At 39.7% G+C, this 27070-nt stretch overlaps 1 protein-coding gene across 1 annotated transcript; it reads left to right on the top strand.

Annotated features, from left to right (window-relative positions):
* The first annotated feature begins 7462 nt into the window (after nucleotides 1–7462).
* sass6 (SAS-6 centriolar assembly protein) lies at nucleotides 7463–22415 on the top strand. The gene is made up of 16 exons (XM_084067172.1): nucleotides 7463–7672; nucleotides 9018–9078; nucleotides 9857–9936; nucleotides 10058–10162; nucleotides 10253–10418; nucleotides 11632–11697; nucleotides 12777–12896; nucleotides 14431–14622; nucleotides 15868–16062; nucleotides 16455–16523; nucleotides 17053–17232; nucleotides 18926–19007; nucleotides 19496–19611; nucleotides 20375–20478; nucleotides 20754–20845; nucleotides 21758–22415. The coding sequence occupies exons 1-16, from the start codon at nucleotides 7611–7613 to the stop codon at nucleotides 21808–21810; spliced, it is 1743 nt and encodes a 580-aa protein (XP_083923298.1). The 5' UTR covers nucleotides 7463–7610; the 3' UTR covers nucleotides 21811–22415.
* The last annotated feature ends 4655 nt before the right edge of the window (nucleotides 22416–27070 follow it).

The following is a 27070-nucleotide window of genomic DNA, read 5'->3' on the forward strand; positions in this document are numbered from 1 at the left end:
TTACTAGTTATTTTGTAGATTTGGATTATTACACACACTAAGCACTTAGCCCTATATATATTTTGACCATTTGAAAATAGCAGATGCGACGCATTGTGAGCTTGTAGATCGGCTATTTTCAAAAGATGTATCTATTTATCAATCTATCTATCTATCTATCTAATGAATATGTATAAGACCAGAATGGGTGATGATGAGCTCCAAATCATTTTCCTCATTTGTCCTCATTTACACCTGGTATTAACACGTGATGCGTAACCATTCATTATCTAGATAGAATGCATGCTGATGCCAAGCTCGGGGCACATCGTGATCAAGATATAATCAGATCTGCCAGACCCCATCTGGAGTTTACTGCAGTCTGGCATGCATCGTGATAGTCAGACAGGTGTAAATGCAATCCATATAACCTGCACGCCTTTGTTAGTAAGCATCTGCACATGTGTTGGCAACGCAATCACCACGGAACATTAGTAAAAGAAGGATGGCTGTTTGCATGGTGTGTGGTTAAAGTTTTAACCGGACACAATGCATATAACAAGAACTGTTTAAAGACCATGTGTAAATGCAAACTGTGTGTTGAGATCGCTCATGTGGATAATAATCTACCTAAGCACATTCAATTGCCTTGTTGAAATGCTATACAATTAAACCTGCCTTGCCTTTCGAAACGTATCACTTTGTTAATAGTTTCCAGGCCCGAGGTGAGCATACATAAAACAAAGAGCATCCATGCAAATACCCTCTGATTCATCATGTCAGTATTTTTTTTGCAAGGGCATAACAAATGAGTGAAAACATTTTAGGGACAGTATATGGGAAAACAGAAAAATGTACTCCTACAATCCCATTGATAAAATTTTACCAACTGCCCACTACAGTTATAGTACTATTTCAGATGTGCCCTGGCCTGTGCTAACTAAAGTATGGATGAAATGAAGACATTCAAGAAATAATGTATGGCAAGATTAAACAGACATAGAGAGGTGTGGCTTTTCACCTCCATGAGGAATTTCTCACATCATAACCAAGCTCTGAGCTCTAGGAGAAGAAATGAGGCAAAGGAACACAGTAAAATACTTGGTGTTAATCTAACTCAGATGAGAGTAGAATCGGAACCAAAAAGACCTTTCTGGGTCCATTTGGTCCCCATTTGTACACACATCTTAGTTAAATTAACACTGAGGATTTTGCTGTTAAGGATCTACCAAGGACATAGTCCTCTGTGCTGAATATTCACTAACTTCCTCCTCTGATGCAATTAATGCAATTATAAACATAATACGAACTAATTAAAAGAGAATTGGCTCATATGAGGGGTACTGGCTTAAAAAGCCCAATGCCACCTCACCTCTAAAGCACTATATGGAATGAGGTATTTGGATTACACTTTTATATATCCATCTGCCTCAAAATTCAAATCAAAGTCAAAATGAAGTTGACACTAAGGCTACACATGATAGTAAACTGTTCTCACAGCTAGCCAAAATTGGACTCCCACAAAGAAGAGGCACAGCAAAAGTGCAGCCAGTGTGTGTTGGCAAATCTCTATGGACTAATCCAGTATCTTTACAGGAAATAATTGGAAAAGTAGGTAGTACATTGTGGAGGAAGTTTCATTGCCAAAGCAATTTCAAAGCAACAGAGCAGGAACAATGGAGGAAAGCGAATAGTGTAGAAAGAAAAAGGCTTATTTCTAAACAATAGTTATCCATTTTCCATTATGAAGAGAATATGGAAATTAATTGGGTCAAATTCATGACTAGACCTGTAATGTGCTGCTATCACACACAAATTAAATGTCAAAAAGGGCTACTTAACACCTTCACATCCTTGGCCTGTCATATCACCTCCCTTTCCGAAGAAAGGTTAGGAGGCTCGAAAGGAATATGGGCCGCGCTTAAGGGGCACAAATGTGATGCGAAGTGTCACCAATCCGTGAAGCCGACGGGTCGGGTAAGGGTTGGCCAATCAGGGAAGCCGATGCATACACATACAGATTTGGTGTGTCCTCTGAAGACCCCAGGACACAAACTGTTGGTCCAATCAAATTGCCACTCTGCGCTGCACACCCCTCGGTCATATGGGACACACACACCAAGTTCAAGGTCATTGGACCTCGCCCGAGATATCCCCAGGACGCTTGCGCACGCACACACGCACGCACGCACGCACGCACGCACGCACGCACGCACACACACACACACACACACACACACACACACACACACACACACACACACACACACACACACACACACACACACACACACACACACACACACACACACACACACACACACACACACACACACACACACACACACACAGGTTCCATGAATTCATAGATAATAATAATTCTGTAATAATAATAACAATAATATGCCTTGTCTCCTCCACCCCAGCCTCCACCTTTTCAGATCACAGGCTGGCATAGGCTCAAAGGTTATTCTGATTTAATCAAGTTAATCTGTTCAATGTATTGTTTATGCCCGCTCTTGTATACACAAATCCACGGCGCGCTGCCCTGCGCGCAGCCATTGCTGGGGTCTGAACGCTACGCGGACGTAAGACCGCAGCAATGTAAGACTGCTACAATGTTATAGCCTAATAATACAATGCAATATGTGTGTGCGTCTGTCCGACCTTCCCAGCTCCACTGTCAGTAAGATTTGGCACGTAATTCTAAACAGATTTCTGTTATCAAAATATCTCTGTATCCGATAAGTCAGAGTTAATTCCTTTTGTTAAATATGTTTGTAGATATTCTGATTTGAAATGTGCCGGGTTTACTCCTTTGTGAGTCCTTCGCGAGATGAAATAACAATTTTTATGTCATTGACATTACCGGTGCTGCACAGTAAGTTCACAAGTCCACAGTTAATTGCATATGAAACTGAAAAGTAATGGCATGTAGATGCGTAAGGAGGTTTGTTTATGGTTATGTCTGAGTCAGAGTGACGTGGCCGTGGTCCGCCGGCAGATCCTCCCTTAAGCCAATTTTAATATAGGATGGGTTGATTACAAATTCAGTGTTGAAAGGGGGGGGGGTCTGCAACTAAGGGAAATCAGCAATACAGGGAATACAGAGAAATCTGTATTGCTGAATAAAGCCCCCTCCTTCAAGTTCTGTTTTCAGAATCAGTGGGGTCAAATACTGCTGGCATCATGCCTTTGGTGCTGTTTGGAGTAAAAGAAATAGCAGACCTACAAGCTCACTTTGTGCCGCACTGTGAGCTTGTACAAGTGTTTGAAAAATGTTGAATAATTTTGAATTACGCAAAAGTGTGAGAACATTTGTAGAATCGACCTCAGGTCTTAATGGGTTAAGACAACTTGGACTGAGTTGAATGTGCACAGATACGAAGACGAATTTCTGGGTTTTGTTTATAAATGTATAAAGGTGTTAATCTGACTAAGGCTTCTACTGCCCACCTTGGCCCACCGTGCATGTCTGCGATTGGCAAATTCCAGTCTATAGCCTGGCGGGACACTTATCCCATAGCCTGGAGATACAATCTCTCTGCAATTATGGAAAAGAAAACCCAAACAACGAGAATTTTGGTCCTTGGCCTGTCGTCAATATGCACAAGACAGATGCTGATCGTCCCAGCGATATTACACGCACGCACGCGCACACACACACACACACACACACACACACACACACACACACACACACACACACACACACACACACACACACACACACACACACACACACACACACACACACACAAAGGGTCAAACTCATTAATTAAGTGCTGACAGAGATAATAACGTTTTAGTAACGTCTGAGGCAAAGAAAATGAATAAGCTCTAGCCAGACTCATTTAGACCTGTAATAACTCAACTCAAGTTCATGTGTATACTGTAGACCTTAATCACTGTTACAGTCTCATATGGCTTTGCAAGCCCAAATTTAATAATGAAAACAAAACGACACCCCATGGAAAAGGAAGAAACCTCTGGAAGGATAACAAAAGGGACCACCGTCCAGGGCGAAAACGAACAGGCATGCTGAGTGGACAATGTAAAACAAACAAAAGAGAAAAACTACAATATGTCAATATTGACAAAGCCACAGAAATAGTAACACATTTCTGTAAACACAATATTATTTGTAAAATATTGATCTATTCTATGAAGGTCAAGTTGCTGTAGGCACAGATTATGCCCATATATAGACATGCCTGACACAAAGCCAAAATATGGCCAATATGGAGATCTGCGACGTTCGGCAATGGTTTCTGTTGTGTTTTACATCAGACCAGAGTTTGATCAGCCAGCGAGAGAGAAAGTGATGAGAGAGAGAAGGAGAGAGAGAGGGAGAGAAAGAAAGAGGGGGGTGAGAGTGAGGGAGAGAAAAGGAGAGAGGAAGGGAGAGAGAGAGAGAGAGAGCCTATTTAATAATAATAATAATTTCTCAAATGTATATACGCTTTTCTAAGTACCCAAAGACGCTCATCCATGCAATAACCCAACAAATCGTTCCTAAAATCTAACAAGCTAATTGGCACGTCCTGTCACACAATTACCATGGGCAAGCTGATAACGCAGCGTTTTCTGCTTGAAATAAATAAATAAAACATATTGAGAGTGCAAAAAGGTTCACATGACAATTGCCATAAAAGATGATGCTGTCTGATGCAGATCAGTTGAAGACAGCCACGGCTAAGAATGAAAGGGGAATAATCCCAGGTCAAATTTGTCCTCTAGCAATTATTCTCAAAGTGTGAATGTATAAGTAAGTAGCCTTGGGAACCAACGTCTCCCAAGCCATGTGGCCCATAGGGTAGGTGGCAGGAGCCTATCTCCTCTTTCTGTAGCATGAGGTGGCTTGATGTACAAAGACACCCCCCAGCCATGATGTTCAAGTACACCACCTGGAGTCCTGGACATGACCCTAGTAATAGTATGTCGCAGAAACTTACCCCCAATCCAACCCTTGTTGCTGAGTGCCAAGCAGGGAGGCATTGGGTCCAACATTTTTATAGCCTTTGGTATGACCCGGCCGGGGAATCAAACCCCGACCACCCGATCTCAGGGCGGACGCTATAACCATTGACAGAAAGTATAAGCATTTAGATCATGTTTCGCTCTCTCCACTGTTATCTCCCCACCTGCAATACAGTATATAGTTGTAGAATTCTGTACTAAATCATGAAAAACCTTCCCTGGGGGTCCCTGCCACTACATATTTTCAAATTGAGGTCCATGTGGCCTAATAGGTATCAATTTGGGGTCCTTGACATGAAAAGGTTTGGGAACCACTGTAGGCTACATGATCTTCCACCTTAAGTTCTGTTGAAATACGCCTACCAGTAAATATGGATTTGGAATGATGTGGATAAATTGATCTAGTGTGTCAGCATAGGCATTCATTAGTGAGCAGCAGCAACCTATGGTGATGGCAAGACTGAAGCTAAAGAGTATGCATTGTGGGCAGTATATCAGGCAGATTTACGTCTCCATGTCTGTCATGCATGCCTAAACTGATGTTTGACCTGTGCACTTGGATAATGGCTGGCCCCTCTTTGTCTAGCTGGCCTACAAGAGAAATCTATTGGGCATGCCTGTAATATTTATATTTTCTAACCTGTTCTTAGTTGATCTGATATGTCCAGCTGCAGAGGTGATTTGAAACCTCTGATTATATCAAAAGTTGGTCCAAGTGATGCATGAAGAGGAAAGGGAATCCATGTGAGCTTCTGTCCAAATAATGGAAAACTAAAGACAAAAACAAGACAAAACAAAACCTGTTTGTAAGTGGGTAAAACGCTTAAACACTGAGAAATGTTAAATACAATTTAATTGACAGCAGTGTTTACAAAACTTTGATACTGCAATGACCCATCATAACAGGTGAACATGTTATGATAGTTTGGTGGATAGACAGTACACTTCTGATATGAAACAAAGGTAGATCATGTGGAATGTACACTGATGACTTTTCTTTTTGGTGTAGGCCTATTTGTAAGACTATACTGCACTCTAGTGGTCACAGTATGTCATAGCTGATCAAATGTAATCAGGCACATTTATGTTGCCGAATAAATTCCTCGAAACCTTTAAGTTCTGTTTTGAGAACCAGTGGGTTCAAATAGTGCTGGCTGAGCTGGCATCGTGTCTTTGGGGCTGTTTGGAGTTGGAACACTCACCTGGTCTGAGACACAAGGGGAACATGAACATCAGCTTTTGTTTCCAGTTTCAGTTTTGTCCGCTCATTTCTTTGTTTCATCACTTCCAATTTCACCTGTTTATCCTATATCGTGTATTAGTTAATGTATAATTGGATAAAATTGGTATCCCGACTTGAAAATGCATTTTCTTCGGTCGATTAAAGAGCTGGAGAGACAGAGTGGAGAGACCCCTGACACTCTGCTCTAGTCAGATGGTCAGTTGTAGTCGATGGTTGTTGTGATGTAAGGGTGCCCTCTAGTGGCCTAATAATGACGACATTGCCCTCAACCGAAGTTATTTTCACGGGCATTAAAGTATCAATGGATAAATGAACAACAGTCTGGCCAACCTGTTTACCAGGCGAGGATTCGTAAGTATATAATAATTTGGTTACTGAAGGTACATTAGAAAGCGTCGAGGTCGCGGAGGTGAAATGTTTTACTAATGATCTTTGGTTGTGTTGGGCCCGCCTTTTCTGCATCGTTTACCACATAGCCTTGATGACGTCATGGCACTTCTGGTCTGCCCGTTTATGTAGTGGATAGTGTTGCCATGTCCTTTTATTATAAGCGACTTTGGGCTCATTTTTCGGTGAAGTTGCTTGTAAATATTGGTAGTTTGCTTGCGGGTTGCGTTTTTGGGGGCTTGTTTCTTAGGTGTAGTTGCTTATTTGGGCTTGCTTCGCAATATTTTAATTATGTTAATCAGTGTTCCTCAATTATTTTCATGTTATGGACGGTCCATGACATGAATGGATCCCCAAATGAATATGTATTTGTACCCTAACCCCTATCTGACAAAGTTTTGGGCCAGGGAGCCCCGTACCAGAAATGTTTACAAAATCTTCCAAATATTCCTTCACGGTTTTTTGAAAATAGCCGATCTACAAGCACAAAACCTGTCGCATTATCTCGCATAGGTTAAACTAAGTGCCATAGTTGCTTCTTTTGGGCTTGTTTTCATAGACCCGGTTGCTTATTTCTCTCACGAAATCTGGCAACGCTGGCAGTGGACGCACAGAACGGAGCTGTTGGACCAGGGTACAAATAGACATGTCCGTTCGCGACGGAACGAACGGCCGGAAGTCCCATCCACTCCCATGTTAAAAAAAAAAACGGAAAGACGGACGCGTTTCGTTTCCGTTTTTTTTATAACATGGGAGTGGATGGGACTTCCGGCCGTTCGTTCCGTCGCGAACGGACATGTCTATTTGTACCCACTGACACATCTCGCCTTTATCACTGATCTGTACTTGTAGTTCCGTTCAACCAAGCGTCGTTGTTGCGCGGGTGCGAAGCGCCAAACACAAAACCCAACGGAAACGCCTTGTATTCAATATTAAACTCTGGCTTGTGCCGGTAGTTAGCCAGTAGTTAGTTATCGTTCCCTAACGACAAAACCAAAACACAGAGTGGAAACAAACAGTCATGGAGAAGTTATTCAACAAACCGTTGCAAGTGAATATGAGGTGCAAGGATTGCGAGGACAGGTAATATCGGCTTGTTTACTATGTCATTAGCAAGCTTAGCCCTGAAACATGACTGTCTGTCAGTCATCATGGATGAACTTCAACCTGGTGTTTACATTTTCTCCATTTACGGCCCGGACATCTACATAAACGTTCAGATTTCAAATATAAAGTGCTTTCCCCATAGCCACGGATGTTACAATTATGTACGAGCCATCAGAAGTACCTGTATCTTCCGTATCGTTCAATAAAAAGCATTTTAATCCGATCGATAGCCATTTTCTCAATATTTTTTAACTATGCGACCCTATTGGTTGGGAGGTGTATTGCACTCTTATACATTAGAACTCTATGAAACAACATGGCCACCGATCGGATAAAATGCTTATTTATTAACAATACGAAAGATACGGGTACTTATGCCCGCCCGAAGTGAATTGTAACCTCCGTGGCCATGGGGTAAGCACTTTATATTTGAAATGTGAACGTTTATGTAGATGCACGGGCTGTAAATGGAGACAAAGCAAAAACCAGGTTGAAGTTTCGTCATGACCGTCATGGTATGACAGTTCAGGGCTACCTACTTGTTTACTTTGTCATTAGCAAGCTAAAAGTCAGTTAACCCGAATGTACGGACGTAATTTCGATATCTTTCATGTCATGTAAACGGCTGAAGCCAATAACATTTGGTGACCTCAGACCTGTGTGTTTCATTGGTGTGTGTTTTCCATGTCGGTACAATAAACGCCTACACTGGAAGGTAACAGGATAGGTGGGCACATAGGGACATCTGGGCACCTCGGTGTTAAATTGGCTATTTCCCCCCAAAATGTAAAAATATATATATATATATTTGGATAATGTTTTTGAGTAAAGTAAAGCAGCCTATACATGATTAGAACATGCTTAAACATTTGACAATTAAGGTCTAATATTTCTACTATTGCTACAAATTGCTACAAAATCTGCATATCCAGTCATTTTGGGACATAAACAATAAGTTGAAGGATAAAATTAAGTCTGATAATGATGGACCGTGCATGTTCACATCATGTATACTTTACATTACTTAATACCATTTTTCAAATATTTAATTTTTAAACGTTTTGGACAAAATAGCCAATTTTGTTGATTAATAAACACCAAACAGGTGGACATTGCTAGTATAATTATGTTACTCGTGTTCAGCTCTCTGTTTTGAAGGTAGGAGAGCAATTGTAAGATAAAACTATCAATCTAATCATTAGATGGATATTATTTTGTTATGCATATTGCTGCTATTGAATCCAGAATCCCACAACATATCAGTTTGATCTCAGATTTGTCTCTCACCTGATCATTTACAGTTTGATTTCTGCCTTTACAGGAAAGCAAATGTCAGAGTTACCATTGAGCTGCAACCGACAACAAGTTCTGTTCACAAAACGGTGAGTGTGCAAAATATTAGGAGGTTGTTGGTTAAACAAATTGCAGTGTACTGAATCACACATTAACAAGTCACATACTATTTCTTTTAGGCCAAGATTAGACCAATTATTTGCCATGTCTAAGTATTTTAGTTTGAGTAAAAATGACTGTATGACTGTAGATTTTTGCTTTGTCTTGAACAAAGTAACCCATTGCCCTACCATGCTGCTGTTTAACCTTGTCTTTCACTGATAATCGTATGCCATTTCAGCAATGGCATAAGATTGTTCCATTATGTATACATTTCTCACAAAGAAAGGTTGCTAGAAATATAGCAACCCAATCCAACACACAAAAAATATTTTTCAAGCTGAAAATCAATGACCTTCTCACTAACCAAGTTGGTTGTGTATCATCCTGAACCCCCCATACACTTAAATGACTTATAGTAGAGAGAAACCTAATCAACTTGAGACTCTCTGTTAAGACTTGTGCTAGTTCTTCAGTGAAACTTCCGATCTCCTGGACTGGGTTGCACCAGCTATTTGTAAATCCATAGCTAAGTTTGTGTGAGGTTATACCTTATACAAAGTAACTTTACAAAACTAGGTTCCGTTGTGCCACTGAAACGTAAATCATTTCTTAGCCCGCAATTAAGAAATGTCACGATGTGACCCGGTACAGAGGTGCATTTCCCTGATTATCTTGTACTGTGAGCAGTGCATAAGTGTTGCAACTTGCAGAAAATATAGGATTTCATTATCACTAACTTTCTCTCTCTTTTTTTTTTCATGTTAGGAGCTTCGTTTAAGACTAACAGATGATGCTGACCCATATTTTCTGTTCAGCCTCTCTATATCAGAGGAGGACTTCCAAAGGTAAGCACTTGAATCATAAACACCTCATTCTGCTCACTGCAATGCTGTTATGAATACAGTATTTTATGAATGTCCTAACTCTGACCCTTTCCTCTCTGATCATTTGTTTCTTTGTCATAAGTTTGAAAGTTCAGCAGGGGTTGCTGATAACCTTCAATGAATTTCCTCAGAAATTCATTGACCTCTTGAATCTCTGCAAACAGGAGTCAGACTCTGATAACCCAAGGTACAAACACTTTGATAATGTGATTATCTAATTTGAAAAGCTTTTGCCCCATACGATACTCTAAAATTGTTCCCTTTTCATGCTTTCCAGATTTCTGCTGCAGTTAAGTCAGTCCCCAGTGCTTGACAGCTCTGCTGACTTCAGTGTGGTTGAGACGAATGCCTTCAAACGTCTCAACCATCTCACATTAAGGCTACTTCAAGGCTCTGACACGGACATAAAAAAACATCTAGCTGTGTGCCTCTCCTCAATGAAGGTAAATGCCTTCTGCTAAATTCCTAAATTGAAAATTGTCAACCGAGTAACTTTATTGCACACTTCAAAACTGTCTCTTCTAAGCAAACGTGGTTAGTCTGCAGCCAATAACACAGACTGAAGCTAAGATACATAAAGCTAAATACTGCTATTTCATACCTGCACCAATACCTGCCACTTGAATTTATGTTTCAATCAAAAGTTTGTCATAATATAAGTTGTATCATACACCACCAAGCAATGTTTTGACAACCACCCTAACCCAATTACAATGTGATCGCTTTGGGGTTTAAACTCCAGTCAGTCTTGTGTGTGGGTCAAGTTTAGCAGTGACAGTGATAGTCGCTCGGGTGGCGCAGTGGTAAAGTTCTTGGCCACCATCCGGCTTTGTCAGACGTCTATGCAAACACAATTGGCCTGTGTTCGGGAGAGGGAAGCCGGGCGGGGAGGGTGATATTGGTCATTGCACGTACTCCTACAGGCTGGGGTGGCACCAGCAGGGAGTGTTGGGTGGGAGGAGGAGTCCTCCCGGTGGGGGCTCCTCACTGGCAGCTGAGTCGGTAGGATACAACAGCAGTGGGGAGAAAAAAGGGGGTAAAACTAATTGGCTACTCTAAATTAAAAACAAAAAATAATTTTAGCAGTGACATTATTCTACCACGCTAGCTGTACTCAAACTGTACTGTACAGTCGAGGAATGGCATGTCTGCACTCTGCATGTTTATAGATAGTTCGTAATTTAATGATTGACTATCGTCCCCAATCCCCATAACCACTTAAACCCTATATACTTCATTGACTGCAGTCCCCCAGGGTAGATCTGCTATTTTCGCCGAATGTTCGCACACAGATGCTAGGGTTCATGTGGTTATTAAAATGATAATCATTTAGTGGGTTTATACTTGATGTTATTGGGCCAACATTCTTGCTCTTCACTGCAGAAGTAATATTATGATTGTAGGTATGATTGTTCCATTCCTTGGTGAAAGCTCTGAGTCATTTAAAATAGTTTGATTTTGATTAGGTATAATTATTTGTATTGTAGTAATTCCCCTTCACTTTCAGTGGAGTTCTCATTTAAATGCAGACCTGTTCTAACCTCACTCATTTAAATGCAGAACTGTTCTTACCCTCACTCATTTAAATGCAGACCTGTTCTTACCCTCAACTTGTAGTTTTGTAATCGTATCCCATTTGATCTTGATTGATTTCAGGAGGAGAAGCATTCCTTTGAGGAGAAGCTTAAGAAGACTGAAGATGAACTAAGCTATGCTCTGCAGGTATATGATTAGGGCTGCAACTGTTGATTATGTTCTTGGCGATTTATTTTTAATTTAAGTATGTAAATTAATCGATGGAAACATTTTTAATGTTTTTATAATCAGCTAAATCGATTAGTCTGTTTAATTACTTAATTACAAGGTACATGTACCCACCTGTGTCAATGTTTATGCCCATATCTGGATTTCCGTGTCAGTCATGTCCCAATAGAGTCCAGGCCAGTTTATAACTTCAGTTCTATGACTTTAAGTTGATGACATCAGGGCACTCTATATGGGGATTTGCGGAAATATAGATTTCTTTTTGAGATGCGCTGAACCGACTGACTCCGTGCATCACTCTCCCGGGTCTGCGATACACATGGCAAGTTTGAAGTCTATCGGTCGGGTGGTTCTCGAAATACGAGATGCATCTGAAGAGGTTTCGTGCATTTATAGTATGATAGATTATTTTTTATAATTGATTAAATCGATTAGTTTGATACATTTTTGCACCCCTATACAGCATATGTTATGACTGTAGGCTTTTCTATGTGTTAGAACACTCAAGGCCGCTTGCCATAACGGAACTGGTATCCCCACAGAGATCTCTGCTAAGAGGAGTTTGACAGGTTAACATTTAAAGTGCGTTCAGACTCAACGTGTCAAAAATGACATCACTGTAATCGTAGGAACCATGTTGTCCCATTCATGTCACATTTTGTGAATTTGGTCACATCAGCACCGGCAATATTAGTATATGAGTAGTGTCTTTGTTAAGCATGTTAAAACAAGTGAGCACATGCACTGCTTACCAGAGAGAGAGTCTATTCTCAAGTGTTACACTTATCATATCGCTCTGGAACTACTACTACTACTACTTCAAATATGTCCTTCCTGAACCTACATGAAATGTTCCCATGTCGCTTTATTTTCTCTACTTAGGTGAAATGTTGCTTAAATGTGATGTATTTTTTAAAGTAAAATAAGAGTTGATAGGCGAAATCTGTTTCTGGTATATAGATAATGTTTACATTTGGCAGTTTATTATTTTACCAAGAATTAGTCATAATTAAACCTGTTTGCATAATGTCTTACAGAAACTGACAGAGAAGACAAGAGAGTTGGACAAACTGCGTGCAGAATGGACAAGTCAGGAAAAAACTATATCCAGTCACTACTCTCAGGATCTTATATCAGAGAGAGAGAAGGCTTTAGAGGTAAGCTTCTGATTTTTACATAATTCTAACCATACCGTACAGTACCTTTTTAATATTCCTAATGCATAGAGCTTTTTTGGTCAGGGGGGGCTTTGGAGGTTCATGTCCAGGTGTTTGTATTGGATGTGATTTCTCATGGCTCCAGTCGAATTCGTATATGCCAGTTCCATTGGACACAACCTGAAACTACATGAAATGTTCCCATCTTCTTTCATATCACAGTACTCACAAACTTCGCTCTTATTTCAAAGTGTGCATTCACTGGATTGGGAAGTGAGCCCACAGTGCCAAGACTGCTGACCAGTCACCAGCGCTGCACAAATCACTGTTATTAATAGTACATTGGCACATAGTTTTGCTTGTTTAAGCAACATTTTAAGACATGACTAATTTAGCTGCAAAATCTAAATGTAAATGTCAATACAAATATCTATACATTTTAAATAAACAACTAGTATTTAGTAAACGATTATCAGGGGCAGCACCGTTTCAATAGACGGCTAGAGGTCTTTTTTGTACCAATTTTTCGCCCCCAATTTAGTCCTTATGGTTATGCCAAATTAATTCCTCCCCACACACTGCTATGTTGACACTGCTGTTGTATCCTACTGGCTCACCTGCCCATGAGTAGCCCCCACTGGGAGGATGTTGTGTCTCTGTCCTCCTCCTCCCGCACAACACTTCCTGCTGACGAGTGCCACCCCAGCATGTAGGAGTACACGCAGTGACAAATATCACCCTCGCCGCCCAGCTTCCCTCCCCCGAGCGTGGGCCAATTGTGTTCGTATCGACGCTCGACAAAGCTGGATGCACTGCAATAAATTCAAACCCCTAGACTCCACTACCACTATGCACCCGAGCACTAAGGTTTATTTATTTATTTATTTTCTTGGTTTATTTAAATGGATCCCCATTAGCTGACGCCTTAACATCAGCTAGTCTTCATGCAACATATCACAGTGTATTACAAAGAAAAACAGCTAAAACTAAATAATACACAAGGTATAGTTAACTAGTCATACAGGGAGTATGGATTAAATGAAATAAACCAAATGCAAGTGTGTTTTAAAGTTGAACAAATCTTGAATGTATTATTGTTGTGTAATGTAATAGGGAAGGTCAATTCTGGTCCGTGTTACCCATTCAATCCGGGAACGCATACTGTGTCATTTTATATCTTCTTAGCTATAACCATTATTGTATACTTTTTAAAAAAATCTTTGCTTCTGGGGATTCTACAATTGTCTTCTAAATCGTAATGGTTAAAACTTTTTTCACCCCACCATCGCAAAATATTTTGTTCCAGGGACCCCCAGAAGCAAAGATTTGAGTTCAAAATGTATATATATATATATTCAAAGATTTGCACAAATTTTCCACAATTAAAAAGAATAAATACCAGATCTACAAGCTCATAGCGTGGCACTCGGGCCTTGTATATCTGCTATTTTTGAATAGCCAAAGAAATCTTTAAATGACACAGATGCGTTCCCGGTCTTAATGGATTAATGTCACTGCATATGTACTCCTGCAGATTCAAACCAGGCTTCAGCAACAGAGTGAAGACCTACGCCAAGACCTGGAGGGTACTCACAAGAGAAGCACCCATCAGCTTCAGACCAGACTAGCGGAGTTGGAAACCTCGAACAGAGAACTGACAGAGAGGAAATACAAGAGCGAATCGACCATCAGGGACCTGCAAATTAAACTAGTGGGTGCAGAGGAGGTAAGTAAGCGCATTGCAGTGCAAGAGCACCATCAACTCTATTGCCTAATCTTATAAAATTACCATGGAATCAAAAGAGTTTTGGTTAGATAAGGGAATTAACTTTTTTAGAAAGTAAATTATTAAAATCATAAATGCAATATAATGTGTGTAAAACATCTAATACAAATGTGTGTTTGCAGATGATGCAACTAATTTAGTCAGTTGGAAAGTAATTTGTAAATAAGTATTTCATATTTTAAAAGTATATCTGCAGCTGTTTGTCATTTCATTACTGTGCTTCATATGTGCTTAAGGAAGTATAACACGTCTACCATACGGTCACCTATTGCAAACTATGGTTTTAAATGTAGGGGTTCCCAAACCTTTCCATGCCAAGGAAGGAACCCCTGTTGCAAAATGGCTTGTAGATCAGTATTTTTCGAAATACTTTTCTGTGGTAATTGCACAGTGTTTTGAGTGTGCGGTTGCTACTTTCTCTCATTCATTCAAATTTTATTCAGCTCCAGCACCATTTTTAAGTTGTTTGTTAACATTGAGTGCCAGGGGTTTTTCAAAACAGGGTACCTCCAGTGCCTGGATTTTTAACCATTTTTGGACCTTTTTCAAGTAGTCACAAAACATTTTCAGCGATCACCGTCCTCACGGTGATCCCCTCATTACACACATAGAGGTCTCGTACAATCCGGGGAAAAAGATTAAAAACATTCGGTAATCCGTTCCATAGTTGCAGCCAGTTGAAAATAGTCGAAAATACATCGTAAAAACAAAAAGTACACAGGAGCCGAGATATAGGCTTTTGAAGTCATAACTTAACAAGGAAGTGGATTGGAGTCTAAATCTTCGTAAAATCATATCTCCTGGTGCTGTGAAGAAAAGAAAAAAAAGAAAATTAAAAAAAATATATATATTTTTCATATTTTTTCCCAAAAACGGCCATAACCGTTTTTGGCACACCTTGTTAGGATTATGAAAAACGGTCCGGGCCGTTTTTGGCACTCAATGTGTTAACGGATAAACGGTTGTTCTGTGCACGTTTTTGGAAATAAAAAGGTTTAACATTTGTGTTTGGTAGATGTCTCTGTTGTAACAATGCTTCTTGGCAATAACATGTCATCCATCGATCCATCCATTTTACTCTGTTCCAAATGGCGGCACCTGGTGTTCCCCACTTTGAAAACCTGTGAACCATATAATTGTTATATCAATTTGAACCTCTTTTACACTCCAACCTCTTTCAAATAGGAGGCTCAGCGAGCAAAGCAGCAGGTATTGTCTCTGAGGAGAGAGAATGGGACATTGGACACTGAGTGCCATGAAAAGGAGCGCTCGGTTAGCCAGCTTCAGATGCGTACAGCTGTTCTGGAGCAAGAGGTCAAAGACAAGGATCAGCTAATGTGTCGTACAAAAGAGCTGCTTGAAGCCACTCAACAGCAAAAGGTGTGATGCAAACAGGTGTCTGTGGATACATGTCATAAGTGTCCTCTAAGCTTTGCCTAAAATAAAAGTAGTAGGGCTGTTACTAGAGTCTGGTCACACAAGATTGCATTTTGCATTATGGCAGTACTTGGTCTGTATCAACTGGCATTAACTGCTGATTTCACTTGTCCCCTTTATGCTACTTTATGTGGTATGGTTCTTACATTTTACAAAGGGAAGTATGGTGTCTGATTTGGAATCTACTGTAACAACCTTTGAGCCTAATTCATTTCATGCATATCTTTATCCAGTTGATTGTTCATATTTTACTATGGGTTATCAACACCATGTAGTTTTGTTTTACACCAGTCTTTCTGTATATCAAATTTGGGGTATATCTTTTGCTTCTTAAGGACTCTATTGAAGGAAATACTGGAAAACTGGAAGAAACTGTCAAATTACTCTCTGCAGACATAATAAAGGTTGGTGAAGTTGAATGATTATTATTATTATTAAGACCTACCGGTACTACCTTTTCTTCGGTTTCTATACTACTAATATATTTATTGATCGTCATTCAAGTTCACAGATCAGAATTTAGATTTATAAAGTTAAATTTGTCTTAGCCATTATTTATAAAAGTTTATTTCAATATGTATTATTCCAATCAGGAGAGAGAACCCCCACAAAGACCATCATCATAGTGTTTCAGTTCCAATTGTGTCTGCATTTTTCATCACTTACAATATCACTTGTTTATTCTGTGTCATGTATGAGCTCTCTTGATTGAATACCTCGACCTGAAAATGTATTTTCTGTTTACAAAACAGCTGAAGACAGTGGGAGTCCACTGTTACTGAACAAACTCTCAATAGCGTTTTTGTTGTTGTTTTTTTACGATTTCTTTTAACAATTTTGTTTTTTTTACATCACTTACACAACCCATATTTCAATTAAGAATATAATTGTGTTATACTAACTCGGCGTACGTTGTTTTTGTTCTTTACCAAGGCCAACGAGATCATTAAGAAGTATATGGGGGAGGTTCAAAAATTGTCCAACAAAAACAAGATGAAAAACATAGTCACTGTGGAACAAGAGAAGGTGCTCCTGAAGACGGAGGAAGAACTGCAGATTGTCACAAAGGACCTTGAAAACGCCCAGCAACAGCTCAAGCACAAAGATGAACAGGTATGTGACTGTCATGTACTATATATATCATGTTATCTTTCAATTTTGGTGTGATAACATTTGTTTACATGAGTGTTTTAGCCACATTTACTCTGGCATCCCTATTTCGGGCACATTTTCAAAACCTTTAAAGGCATTGTAGGGAGTTCAGACATAATCAAAGAAAAAAACTGTTGTCAAACACTGCCCCTCCAGCAGTTCTTTTCCCCGACCACCAGGGGGTGACGCAGGGCGGACTTTTTAAATGAGTCATGCCCAAAATAGGTTGCCTTATGCGGATACAATTCGCGGAAATGCCCGACCCTACGGTTCTCTGAATTTATATTTTTAAATAGGCTCTTTCATGATAAATTGACCACATATATGAAGCTAAACAACTAAATTCTATCCTAACGATTTTTTAAAAGTAAATTATGTGCCTCAAAAAAGAAGTTTGAGAGCGTTTTAAAACCGAAAGTAAAAAGTTGATACGGGCACGGACGCGCACGGACACGCACATGCGTGCGTTAATTTACGACCCGGACATAAACAACATGAACATAAACAGAAGGGAAAATACGGATTTCAGACAGAGGACTGTGTTTCAATGAAGGAAAACACCCCAGCATCATTATATAGTGGCTGATAGAGGGGAGAAAATGCAAAAAATATATATATACATATTTTTTAAATTTAGGCTTAATGTTCCCTACAATGCCTTTAAACATTTTCCAAGATTTTTCAAAAATAGCAGATCTACCCAATATGGTCTATCTGCGGTGTGGTGGCATTTCAGCAACGCCCCTCTTATGTGAACACCTCTGGAAACACCACCTCTTTTTCTTTTTTCCCTTGGTGCAGCCGAGACATCACAAGTTATTCAGTTTTTGCCGGCGCAAACACGTGGCTCTGTTATTTTAAGGTTTTGGCATAGTTTTAGTGAGGTTAGGTTTAGGGATAGTTTTTGTAAGGTTAGGTTTAGGCATAGTTTTAGTGAGGTTAAGGTTAGGTTTAGAAATAGTTTTAGTGAGGTTAAGGTTAGGTTTAGGCATAGTTTTAGTGAGGTTAAGGTTAGGTTTAGAAATAGTTTTAGTGAGGTTAAGGTTAGGTTTAGGCATATTATTGCAAAAGCGTGAAGCCTAATCCTGTCGTGCGGCGAGATTAGCAGACCTACATGTATAAACTCACAACGCATTGTGAGTTTGTAGTTCGGTTATTTTCGGGGCACGACACTATCGTGCGAGGGAGCATAAATTAGGCATAAGGAAGACAAGTCGCATGTGTGACGGAACCTGGCTGTGCTCGAGTTAGAAAAAAGAAGAGGCATTCCCATAGGAGTGGTGTTCCCGAAATACCTCCACACTGCATATAGACCCTTCTTGGTCTACAAGCTCACGACCTGTCACAATGAGACGCGTGAGCTTGTTTTTGGCTGTTTTCACTATTTGTCATGCAGTGAAGTGTGTACATAGAGCTTAATGAGGGATTTGTCTCAATTGTGACCTGTATAACATTGTAACCACTCTGGTGCTGGTGAATAAACACTCTCTACTCATAGAACATGTTGCTGCAGAATGTCCAAGATCCATTGGGTTTGAAGTACACTGACAGATTGGACAGTATCTGATTGTCTATGATTAAGGTAGTAATGAGGCATACAGATAAGAGTATGGAAGTTGTTTTTTGTTACTCAAAGAAATCTCTACATCGTCAGGTTTCAAAATTTAAGGAGCAGTTGGAGACAACAATGCAGAAGTTAAATGAAAGCAAAGAAGTGCTAAAAACAAACGAAAATGGTAAGTAATGCATTTCAGCATCATCAGCATTTTTATTTTAAGTTTGGAGTGCTGCATTTAAAGGATAGGGATGTGCATGACTGACCAAAGTAGATTATCTTACTGCTAATGACAATTATTATTATTTAAATTCAAACCCACCATAGCTTTATCTGCTTCTCTGGCTGATATTCATATCACTACGAAGAAGTGTAATTTGACTTTTGTTGGTAAAACAATATTTTCTCTGTGGACTGTTATGAGATATACATTTCAAATTAATCTATGCCTTAGACTGCATTACCACATAACAATAACGCATCTTTGTCAAACATTTAAGCAATGTAAAATTCACTGTGTTCAATTATCTATCTCAAGCATGTTGCAATGCAAGTTGATCGTCAAAACGTACTGAAATGTATGTAAATCAATGGCTTCCTGTAAAGGTAGGTAGTAGTAATGCATGCATATCGCCCTTTGATATTTTTTGTTTTTCCCTTTTACTACAGTTATAAATTGGCTGAACAAACAGCTAAATGAAAAACTGCTGTGCAGAAAGCCACCATCTCCATCACCTGAATCATTTGAGACGCCTTCAGTTTTGCCTACAGCAGCAGGATTGAGGGTACGCTATGTGATGAAGTGGAAATGATCGATCAATTGATTGATTTTCGAGCAACTAATCATGTTCCACTGTTCAATTAGTAATTTGTCTGCAAACTCCATTGAGACCACACATAAGTCTCATTCCCACATGCACTGTAACCTGGAAGTAATCTAGACAGTAACCAGTGGGGCTGTATGAGTGAATGCGACTGTCTGACTTAGCACCTGACATGAACTTTTTTTTTTACGCTGCTAGCTCCCTTGAGTTAAGTCAGTGTGATGTCCAATTGAGCCCAAACGGGTCAGTGTGTGAATGGAGTCATACTGTGAATTTACATTGAGCGTGTTGATGACATTTCTAATTGTGGAGTAGAGAGGAGCATCCATGAGGTGTTTGGAGAGAGAGATTCAGGCACTACAAAACATTTAATTGTTCAGCTGTTCTTTTGTATCTGCTTGCGTGTTGACACTCAGTAAAGTTATGACATTGCCCTTTTTCTTATTTCCATAAAACAGTTCTAAGTTTTATTAATGACATGGTTTTATGTTGAAAATGATTGGTATTCCCCTTTAAACATTCAGCCTTGAACAATGTTTTTACAATATTGCCAACAATTATGTAATAAGTTTTACCGTGGCAGCCTGATTTATTTAATTTATACTAGTTGCGTGCCAGTGTCGCGGGCAGAAAATGGCAGATCTACAAGCTGATGATGCGTAACTATGTATGAAGGAGGCTTTACTCTATTCTCTCCTCATGATATCAATTTGTTTTTTTACAGGCCCATTTTTATCCAATGAGTGGAAAACCTGGTCTGTCTCCTATGGAGGCCATACATGTCATCCCTATTGAACAGCATCCCATACATCTATCGAATAAACAAAGGTAAGTCCATTATTTTGTATTCTTATTATATTGCAATGAGCAAATAACCAGGGTGTTTAACCAAGAGTGTGTGGCGTAGCCTAGTCCTTATACTGTTATTCCAGCTGTCTATTTTACTGACTTGTAACTTACATGTCAGTGAAATGAAACTAAACCTGGTCTTAGTAACTCTGTAAAAGTGTACGTTGACTGAGACTGGGCAACTACTGTGACAGTCACAGTAGTTGCCCAGTCAGTCGACATTACAGTGAACATTTTTCCTCTTCTTTCCTTAGTGGAGAACCTGTAGGTTTGGATTCCAAATACTTTGAGAGGAGAGATGATAGCATTCCACTCCATGGTTTATTGCCTAATCTACAGAACCGAGGTACTGCACAGCCAATTGAAAATAATCTCTGTTTATATAGTGTTGCCAACTTGGCATAGAAATTGGTTAGTTGATATAACAAATAACTACCCTATGAAAACTATGGAGAACTAAAGGTATGACTGGTCACTAGATGTGACCATAAAAATGAGTCTCCCTTTAACACATCGGGTGCCGAACACGGTCTGAACCGTGTGTTTACATAGTGGCGCTTCCGCCGCTTCGGTGCCGAACACGGTCTGAACCTGAGTTTAGTCTTTTTGTTTTTTTCGTTTTTCTCCACGCGGGCGGGGCTAGAGCAGCTCTGGGAGCACCCATTGTAATCCTGCGAAGGAAGTGCCAGATCGCTCACCGGAAACAAATCTTTTTTTCCCATCCGCTTCCTGTCTATTTCCTACTTTGAAACGCCTATATCTCCGAATCTGTTTCTTGTGGGGAAAACCAGTCATGCGCGATGCGCGATCCCCCCCCGTTGTAACTCGCCGGTGGAATGTTATGGTTCCAGGCTGTAGCCAGGCTCATGGGACAACATGAATCGATGCTTTTTTTTGCGTGGAAGCTTTAAACAGCAAAGCGCAGTCAATGGGGAGAATGCTGGCACCCACGGTAAGTTGTTATGAAAAAATGCTGACATCCGATGTGTTAACAGTGCACAGCTAAGACACACAGTCCTCATTCTTTCATTGAATATTTCATAAGTGCCCTGTCAAAAATAACAATGTAAATATACAGGGGATGTTTTTGGGTTTTGATGTTTTTGTGAATTCTCATACACAATTTGTGAGTAAGATTATATTGTTTTCTTTAAACACTTGGTATATTTGAAATTCATTTGGGATTAGACAACATTCCTGGGTTGGTGGGTATCATCTAATGAGGTACGCTCAAATGTTTTATTTATTTACTTTTCAGAATTACCTCAGCGGCCTTCCAAGCACACATCTTCAGCGTTCTTTACTGGATAAAATGCTTCACAGAGATATTAGCTCAAAAGTTGAGTCTCAACACAGGCAGCAATGCTGCTTGACAAATTGCTCTTGTCAGATCATTTCATCTGTCTTCTGTACAGTAGGCAGTAATACAGCTGGGCTTGTTTCAGTATACAGTAGTTCACCATTACACAGTTTCTAAGTTTACAGGATGACTCTCATTCTCAGAACAGATGATTAGGAAAGCCAGTTACATTCCAAAAGGCTATTGATCCATTTCAGAGAAATTATCTGAAGGCTCCAAAATAAGGACCATCCAGTTTGTAAGACATTAAAAAGTAATCCCCTTTTTAAAATATGTATTTATTAATATGAATAAATTATTGTATTTGCTTGTTTTCTTTTCTTTAAATACCTCCCCTCAGTTCGAGGCCTGAGCTTTGTAAGGTTGGTGGGTGAGTGAGGGGTTTGGTAATTGTTTTTTGTATGTTTTTGTTGATACATTTAATAAAGAGTTTTCAATTTGGCAGGTACATCCTGGGTGGTTAGTCACTGTTGTAGTTTAAAAAAGAGCGCAAAAAAATGCCTGAAAGATAGCATGTTAAAAATTAAGATTAAAAAATAAGTCATAGAGGGTATAAGTGCATTCAGTAAATTACACAATCAATAAAAGGCACAGGTGAAAATCTGCACTCCTTATGGCACAATGGACACATCAGCATGCATTGCATGGCTGAAGCGCAAATGTGACTGTAGCCTAAAGAGGAAAGCACAATTAGACAACTGGAAACACCTGCCGATCATTTAAACCTGGGTTAACCCAGAGTTCACAGAAATTTGATAAACAACTTAAATTTGGGAAACGTGAAAATGTGGCTGCCTCATTCCTTGCATGTGCAAGTTATCAATTGGTCAACCCACTAAGGAGACATGAGGACAGACAGAATGGCCTCATTTTATAGCAGGATATCATTTGTTCATTTATTTTGTGTATGCATATTATGTTTAAAAGTCAACCCTACTACTATTAAAGGAACTAACCGGTCCTTTCATAATCTTTCCAATTTGATAACAATTGTTTATTTTAAGCTTTTTAAGCAATTTAATTTATTATTTCTGTAAACTCACCCAATTAAACTGCTGTAGTGGAGACGGGGGGTGACTCGTGGGAGCAGTTCCAGGGTTAATTGATAGGTTTCCTGCTGGACCTGCATGGGCTCAGGGGCGACACACACACACACACACACACACACACACACACACACACACACACACACACACACACACACACACACACACACACACACACACACACACACAAGCAGCGAGTTTGCTCAATGGGGGGGTAATTATAAAAGATTTTGATTTAAACACATGGCAAGCAAGCAGACCAAGTACGGCTGGGCTACACATTCTATATCACCAATATGTGCGTGTGTGCTCAATACATTTCAGATGCTTTCATTACAACCGTGGGCGACCACCAGTATGGGGTGGGGCCTGGATGACCAGAATGATGGAGTGGTGGCCTGGACCTATTAGGCCTTGGCTACACGTGTATGGATCTTTTTCTAAACGCACATTTAAGCAATAAAGAGTATCATGGAAATGACTATGTTGAGCAGAATATTAAGTGCTGTTAGTGATTTTTTTCCCCTCCTCCTCCAATCCTGTAAATCTTACTTGAGCCAAGTCCTCTGCTTTTGGATTCATCCGTTTTGTGAAGGCCAAAGTCAGGATTATTGGAAATGCAGTTCTGGAAAAAAATACAAAGAAGGAACCTGGAGTTCTGCGTAGAGGTTATAACGGCGGGTGAGTGCACTGCTGTTTCTGTACGAATGAGAAGTTCAAAGCCATCAAAGGGCAATTTAGAAAGAGCAAAGACGAGGAAGAAAGGAGACAAAAGTACTAGTTAATAGGTTTGTTGTATGGACATTCTTAAAAGCATCTGTCTGTTTCTGGTCATCCTGATAGCTTTGAAAAGTTCAGAGCCATTAGAGGGCAATTAAGAAAGAGGGTAATGGCAAAAAGTACAGAGGTAGCCTTGGAGATAATACAAATTTACACGGTTTCAAGTGCTCCTTCTATGCCATCCCTGAGCTTCCCTATCATCTCATTTTTTGTTTTTATATTTTCAGACAAATATTAAGAAATACATAAAAACATTACTATCAAACAATAACTTGGCGGCCCCCCTGCAATTTCTCTGAGGACCCCCGAGGGGTTGTGGACCCACGGTTGAATACCATGACTTAGAGTATGTTACACATACATAGGGGTTCCCCGATTAATGTGCCACGAAGATTGGATGACTTGATCGGTGACCACCAAATAAATAAAAAAAATCAACCCTTTTATGATTTCTTGTTTTGATTGGGGCTTCAGATGTCATGAATCAGCTGAACTTTTATGAAGTAGACTATTGGAGACGTAGGCCATACAAGGGAGAAGACGGCAAATGTAAGAAATTGAGCTTTGACTTTTCTACGCTGGTTTTGCTTATATGATTATATTAAATGGTGTTAACCAATGTAAACCAAAATTAACAATATCAGCAGCACCCTGACTGTTGTGAATGGAACGCAAATACTTATCATTAACTGTGTAGCTGTTTGCACTAGTTCAGTGGTTCAGACTTTTATTTCAAGGACCTCCCATAATATAACAGATGGTACCCTGTAGGACCACTGAACGGTAGCAAGCTGGGACAGTCAGCACATGTCCTCTCTAATTCCTCTATCAGTGCTATACAGATGCACACACACGTTCTCTTTTATTTTTATATTATTTGATTTGATTCTTGAGACATGCATCATCCATATTCAAAAGCGGTGAACAAGCTGTGTTGATTTCAGACGTGCAATTTTTCATTACATTGGACTTTTCATTGGACAGTGTTCATTATAGGCCTGGGCCTATTGCTATAATACTTTATTGGTCCCCATGGCAACAAATAGCCAGCACACTGAGAAAATGGGAGAATGTTTGGTCATAGGCGATAAGCTCACACAGGTGAGTCATAAAAATAAACAGCTTGTATTGTGTACAGTATGCAGGTTATTGGCGGCTGCCTTGGACATTAACAAAGGAAGGGAAAGCCATATAACGCTAAGCCTAGTATTGACTTAAAGTTCAATGATATAGGCTATGGTAGAAAACCATGTCGATAGGCCTATCTTGTGACTTCAATAACTCAACAGGTAACAGGCCTACATTTTATATTACTATAAGTATACATGATTAGAACATGCTTAAACATTCGACAATATAAGTCTAATATTTCTACAAGTGCTACAGTACAAATTGCTACAGAACCTGTATATCCAGTCATTTTGGGGCATAAACAAGAAGTTGAAGGATAAAATGAAGTCTGATAATGATGTACCGTGCATGTTCACACCATATTGTGACCCTACTTTACATTACATTTTGGACAAAATAGCCAATTTTACATGAGGTGCCCAGATGTCCCCAGTGCCCACCTATCCTGTACCCTTTTTAACAATGTGCTGGGTAATAACTCCATCCATGTTCCTTCAAATCCTGTGGTGAAATAACCTGAATATATCTTGAAACTCAACAGGCTCTCTGTCTGTCTGTCTGTCTGTCTGTCTGTCTGTCTGTCTGTCTCTCTCACACACACACACACACACACACACACACTCTCTGTGCACCCCCCCCCCTCTCTCTCTCTCTCTCTCTCTCTCTCTCTCTCTCTCTGTGCACCCCCCGCCTCTCTCTCTCTCTCTCTCTCTCTCTCTCTCTCTCTCTCTCTCTCTCTCTCTCTCTCTCTCTCTCCTCACTCAGCTCGCGAGTCGCGACTCTATCAGCTGCAGCAAGAAAACACAAATCCTACTAGAACGATAACGGTCTGCCGTCTGGTTGAGATTTAAGGTGAACAACATGGAAACAACATCATCACTGCTTTTAGGTAAGAAAATGACTTCTCACTGTGAAACAGACAGTTGAAATTCCTTGCATAGAGGCTACGACTTCACTGTTTATTAGTGAAATCAATAGGAGGATGACATCTGTTAGGCTATAGCCTACTTGTTTCACTAGATTTGTATGAAGTCTGCACTCGAGAACTTTGAAAACATACCTACATCACATAGACTTCGCCTGCAATACAGTTTGGTTGACACTTTTATGCATTATAGCAGAGGTTCTCAACCTTTTCAGGCCGTGACCGTGAGGAGTTGAGGCATTACATTTTCGGTAGCTGATCTACAAGCTCACTGTGAGCTTAGCTATTTTCAAAATGTTTGCCTCTCTCTCTCTCCTATATAATTTGACAATTTGGCCAATGTTTGACCAGTTTTTATAGTGTAGTTTGATTACTTTTGATGCAGTAATTACTGCATCAATGGTCTTTTTTCTTTTCGAGGTATCCCGAACCACAGGTTGAGAACCACTGCATTATAGGAGCCAGACTAAAATAAGTCTCCCGCCTCATGAAGCCTATAGCACTTTCGAATGCGTTTAATTAAAGTTCGGCTTAATGAATTTCGATTAAAGTCCCAATGATGACCCCAGATATAGCAGCTTCTGGTGAAAATATGCTTATTTTCACCAGATAAGCTGCTATCTAGGGGAGGCTAATGATGTGGGATTTTGACAGTTGAGTGGAGGGTTTTGATTGATTGATTGATTGCATACTTTATTAACAGCACAGCACATAAAGTACAGTTTAAAACAAATACAATGCTAAAAGGATTAAAGCACTATAGGCTTGTTTCCATTGGGGTCCTGTGTATTCAATTCATTGAAACATTTAATGACAGACAAATGTACAATACTATGCAAAAACATCATATTAACGAGTAGTTATCAAAAAGACAAATATATCCTGATTTAATCATCAAAAATCATGACTCCTCACCTCACCTGCAATTTTCATAGAGCATGTTTTTGATTGATTGAATACTTTATTAACATTTATTAAGTTTGCCAAAAAAAAGGATTCTATAAACCTCACCTCACCTGCTGCAATTTTCATAGAGCATATATGCCACTATACTAGGATAATGGCTCTGTATTGTGACTATAGGCTACCTGAAAATGTTTTATTCAAGATTCATATCACTTTTATTGGACATACAAAAAAGAAAGAAAATAAGAAAGAAAGACTTGGGCTATTTAACACAGAAAATCACAGTTTAACATCGCAGCTGCCTTAGGCTATGGCTTGCATTAAGGAGGCAGACTGTAATTTGATTCTGTTAATTATCAAGCAGGCCCAGATTGGATAGTAAAAACTTAGGTGGGAAGAGAAATCCATAGAGGTGGGGAAAGG

The sequence above is a fragment of the Gymnoscopelus microlampas genome (genome assembly GCF_963454915.1).
Source record: "Gymnoscopelus microlampas genome assembly, chromosome: 9".
Classification (NCBI taxonomy): domain Eukaryota; kingdom Metazoa; phylum Chordata; class Actinopteri; order Myctophiformes; family Myctophidae; genus Gymnoscopelus; species Gymnoscopelus microlampas.

Coding starts and splice junctions, on each gene's coding strand:
- sass6 (XM_084067172.1), top strand. CDS start 7,611: ATGGAGAAGTTATTCAACAAACCGTTGCAAGTGAATATGAGGTGCAAG. Junction 17,233..18,925: donor TCAAGCACAAAGATGAACAG/GTATGTGACTGT, acceptor CTACATCGTCAG/GTTTCAAAATTTAAGGAGCA. Junction 19,612..20,374: donor CTACAGCAGCAGGATTGAGG/GTACGCTATGTG, acceptor GTTTTTTTACAG/GCCCATTTTTATCCAATGAG.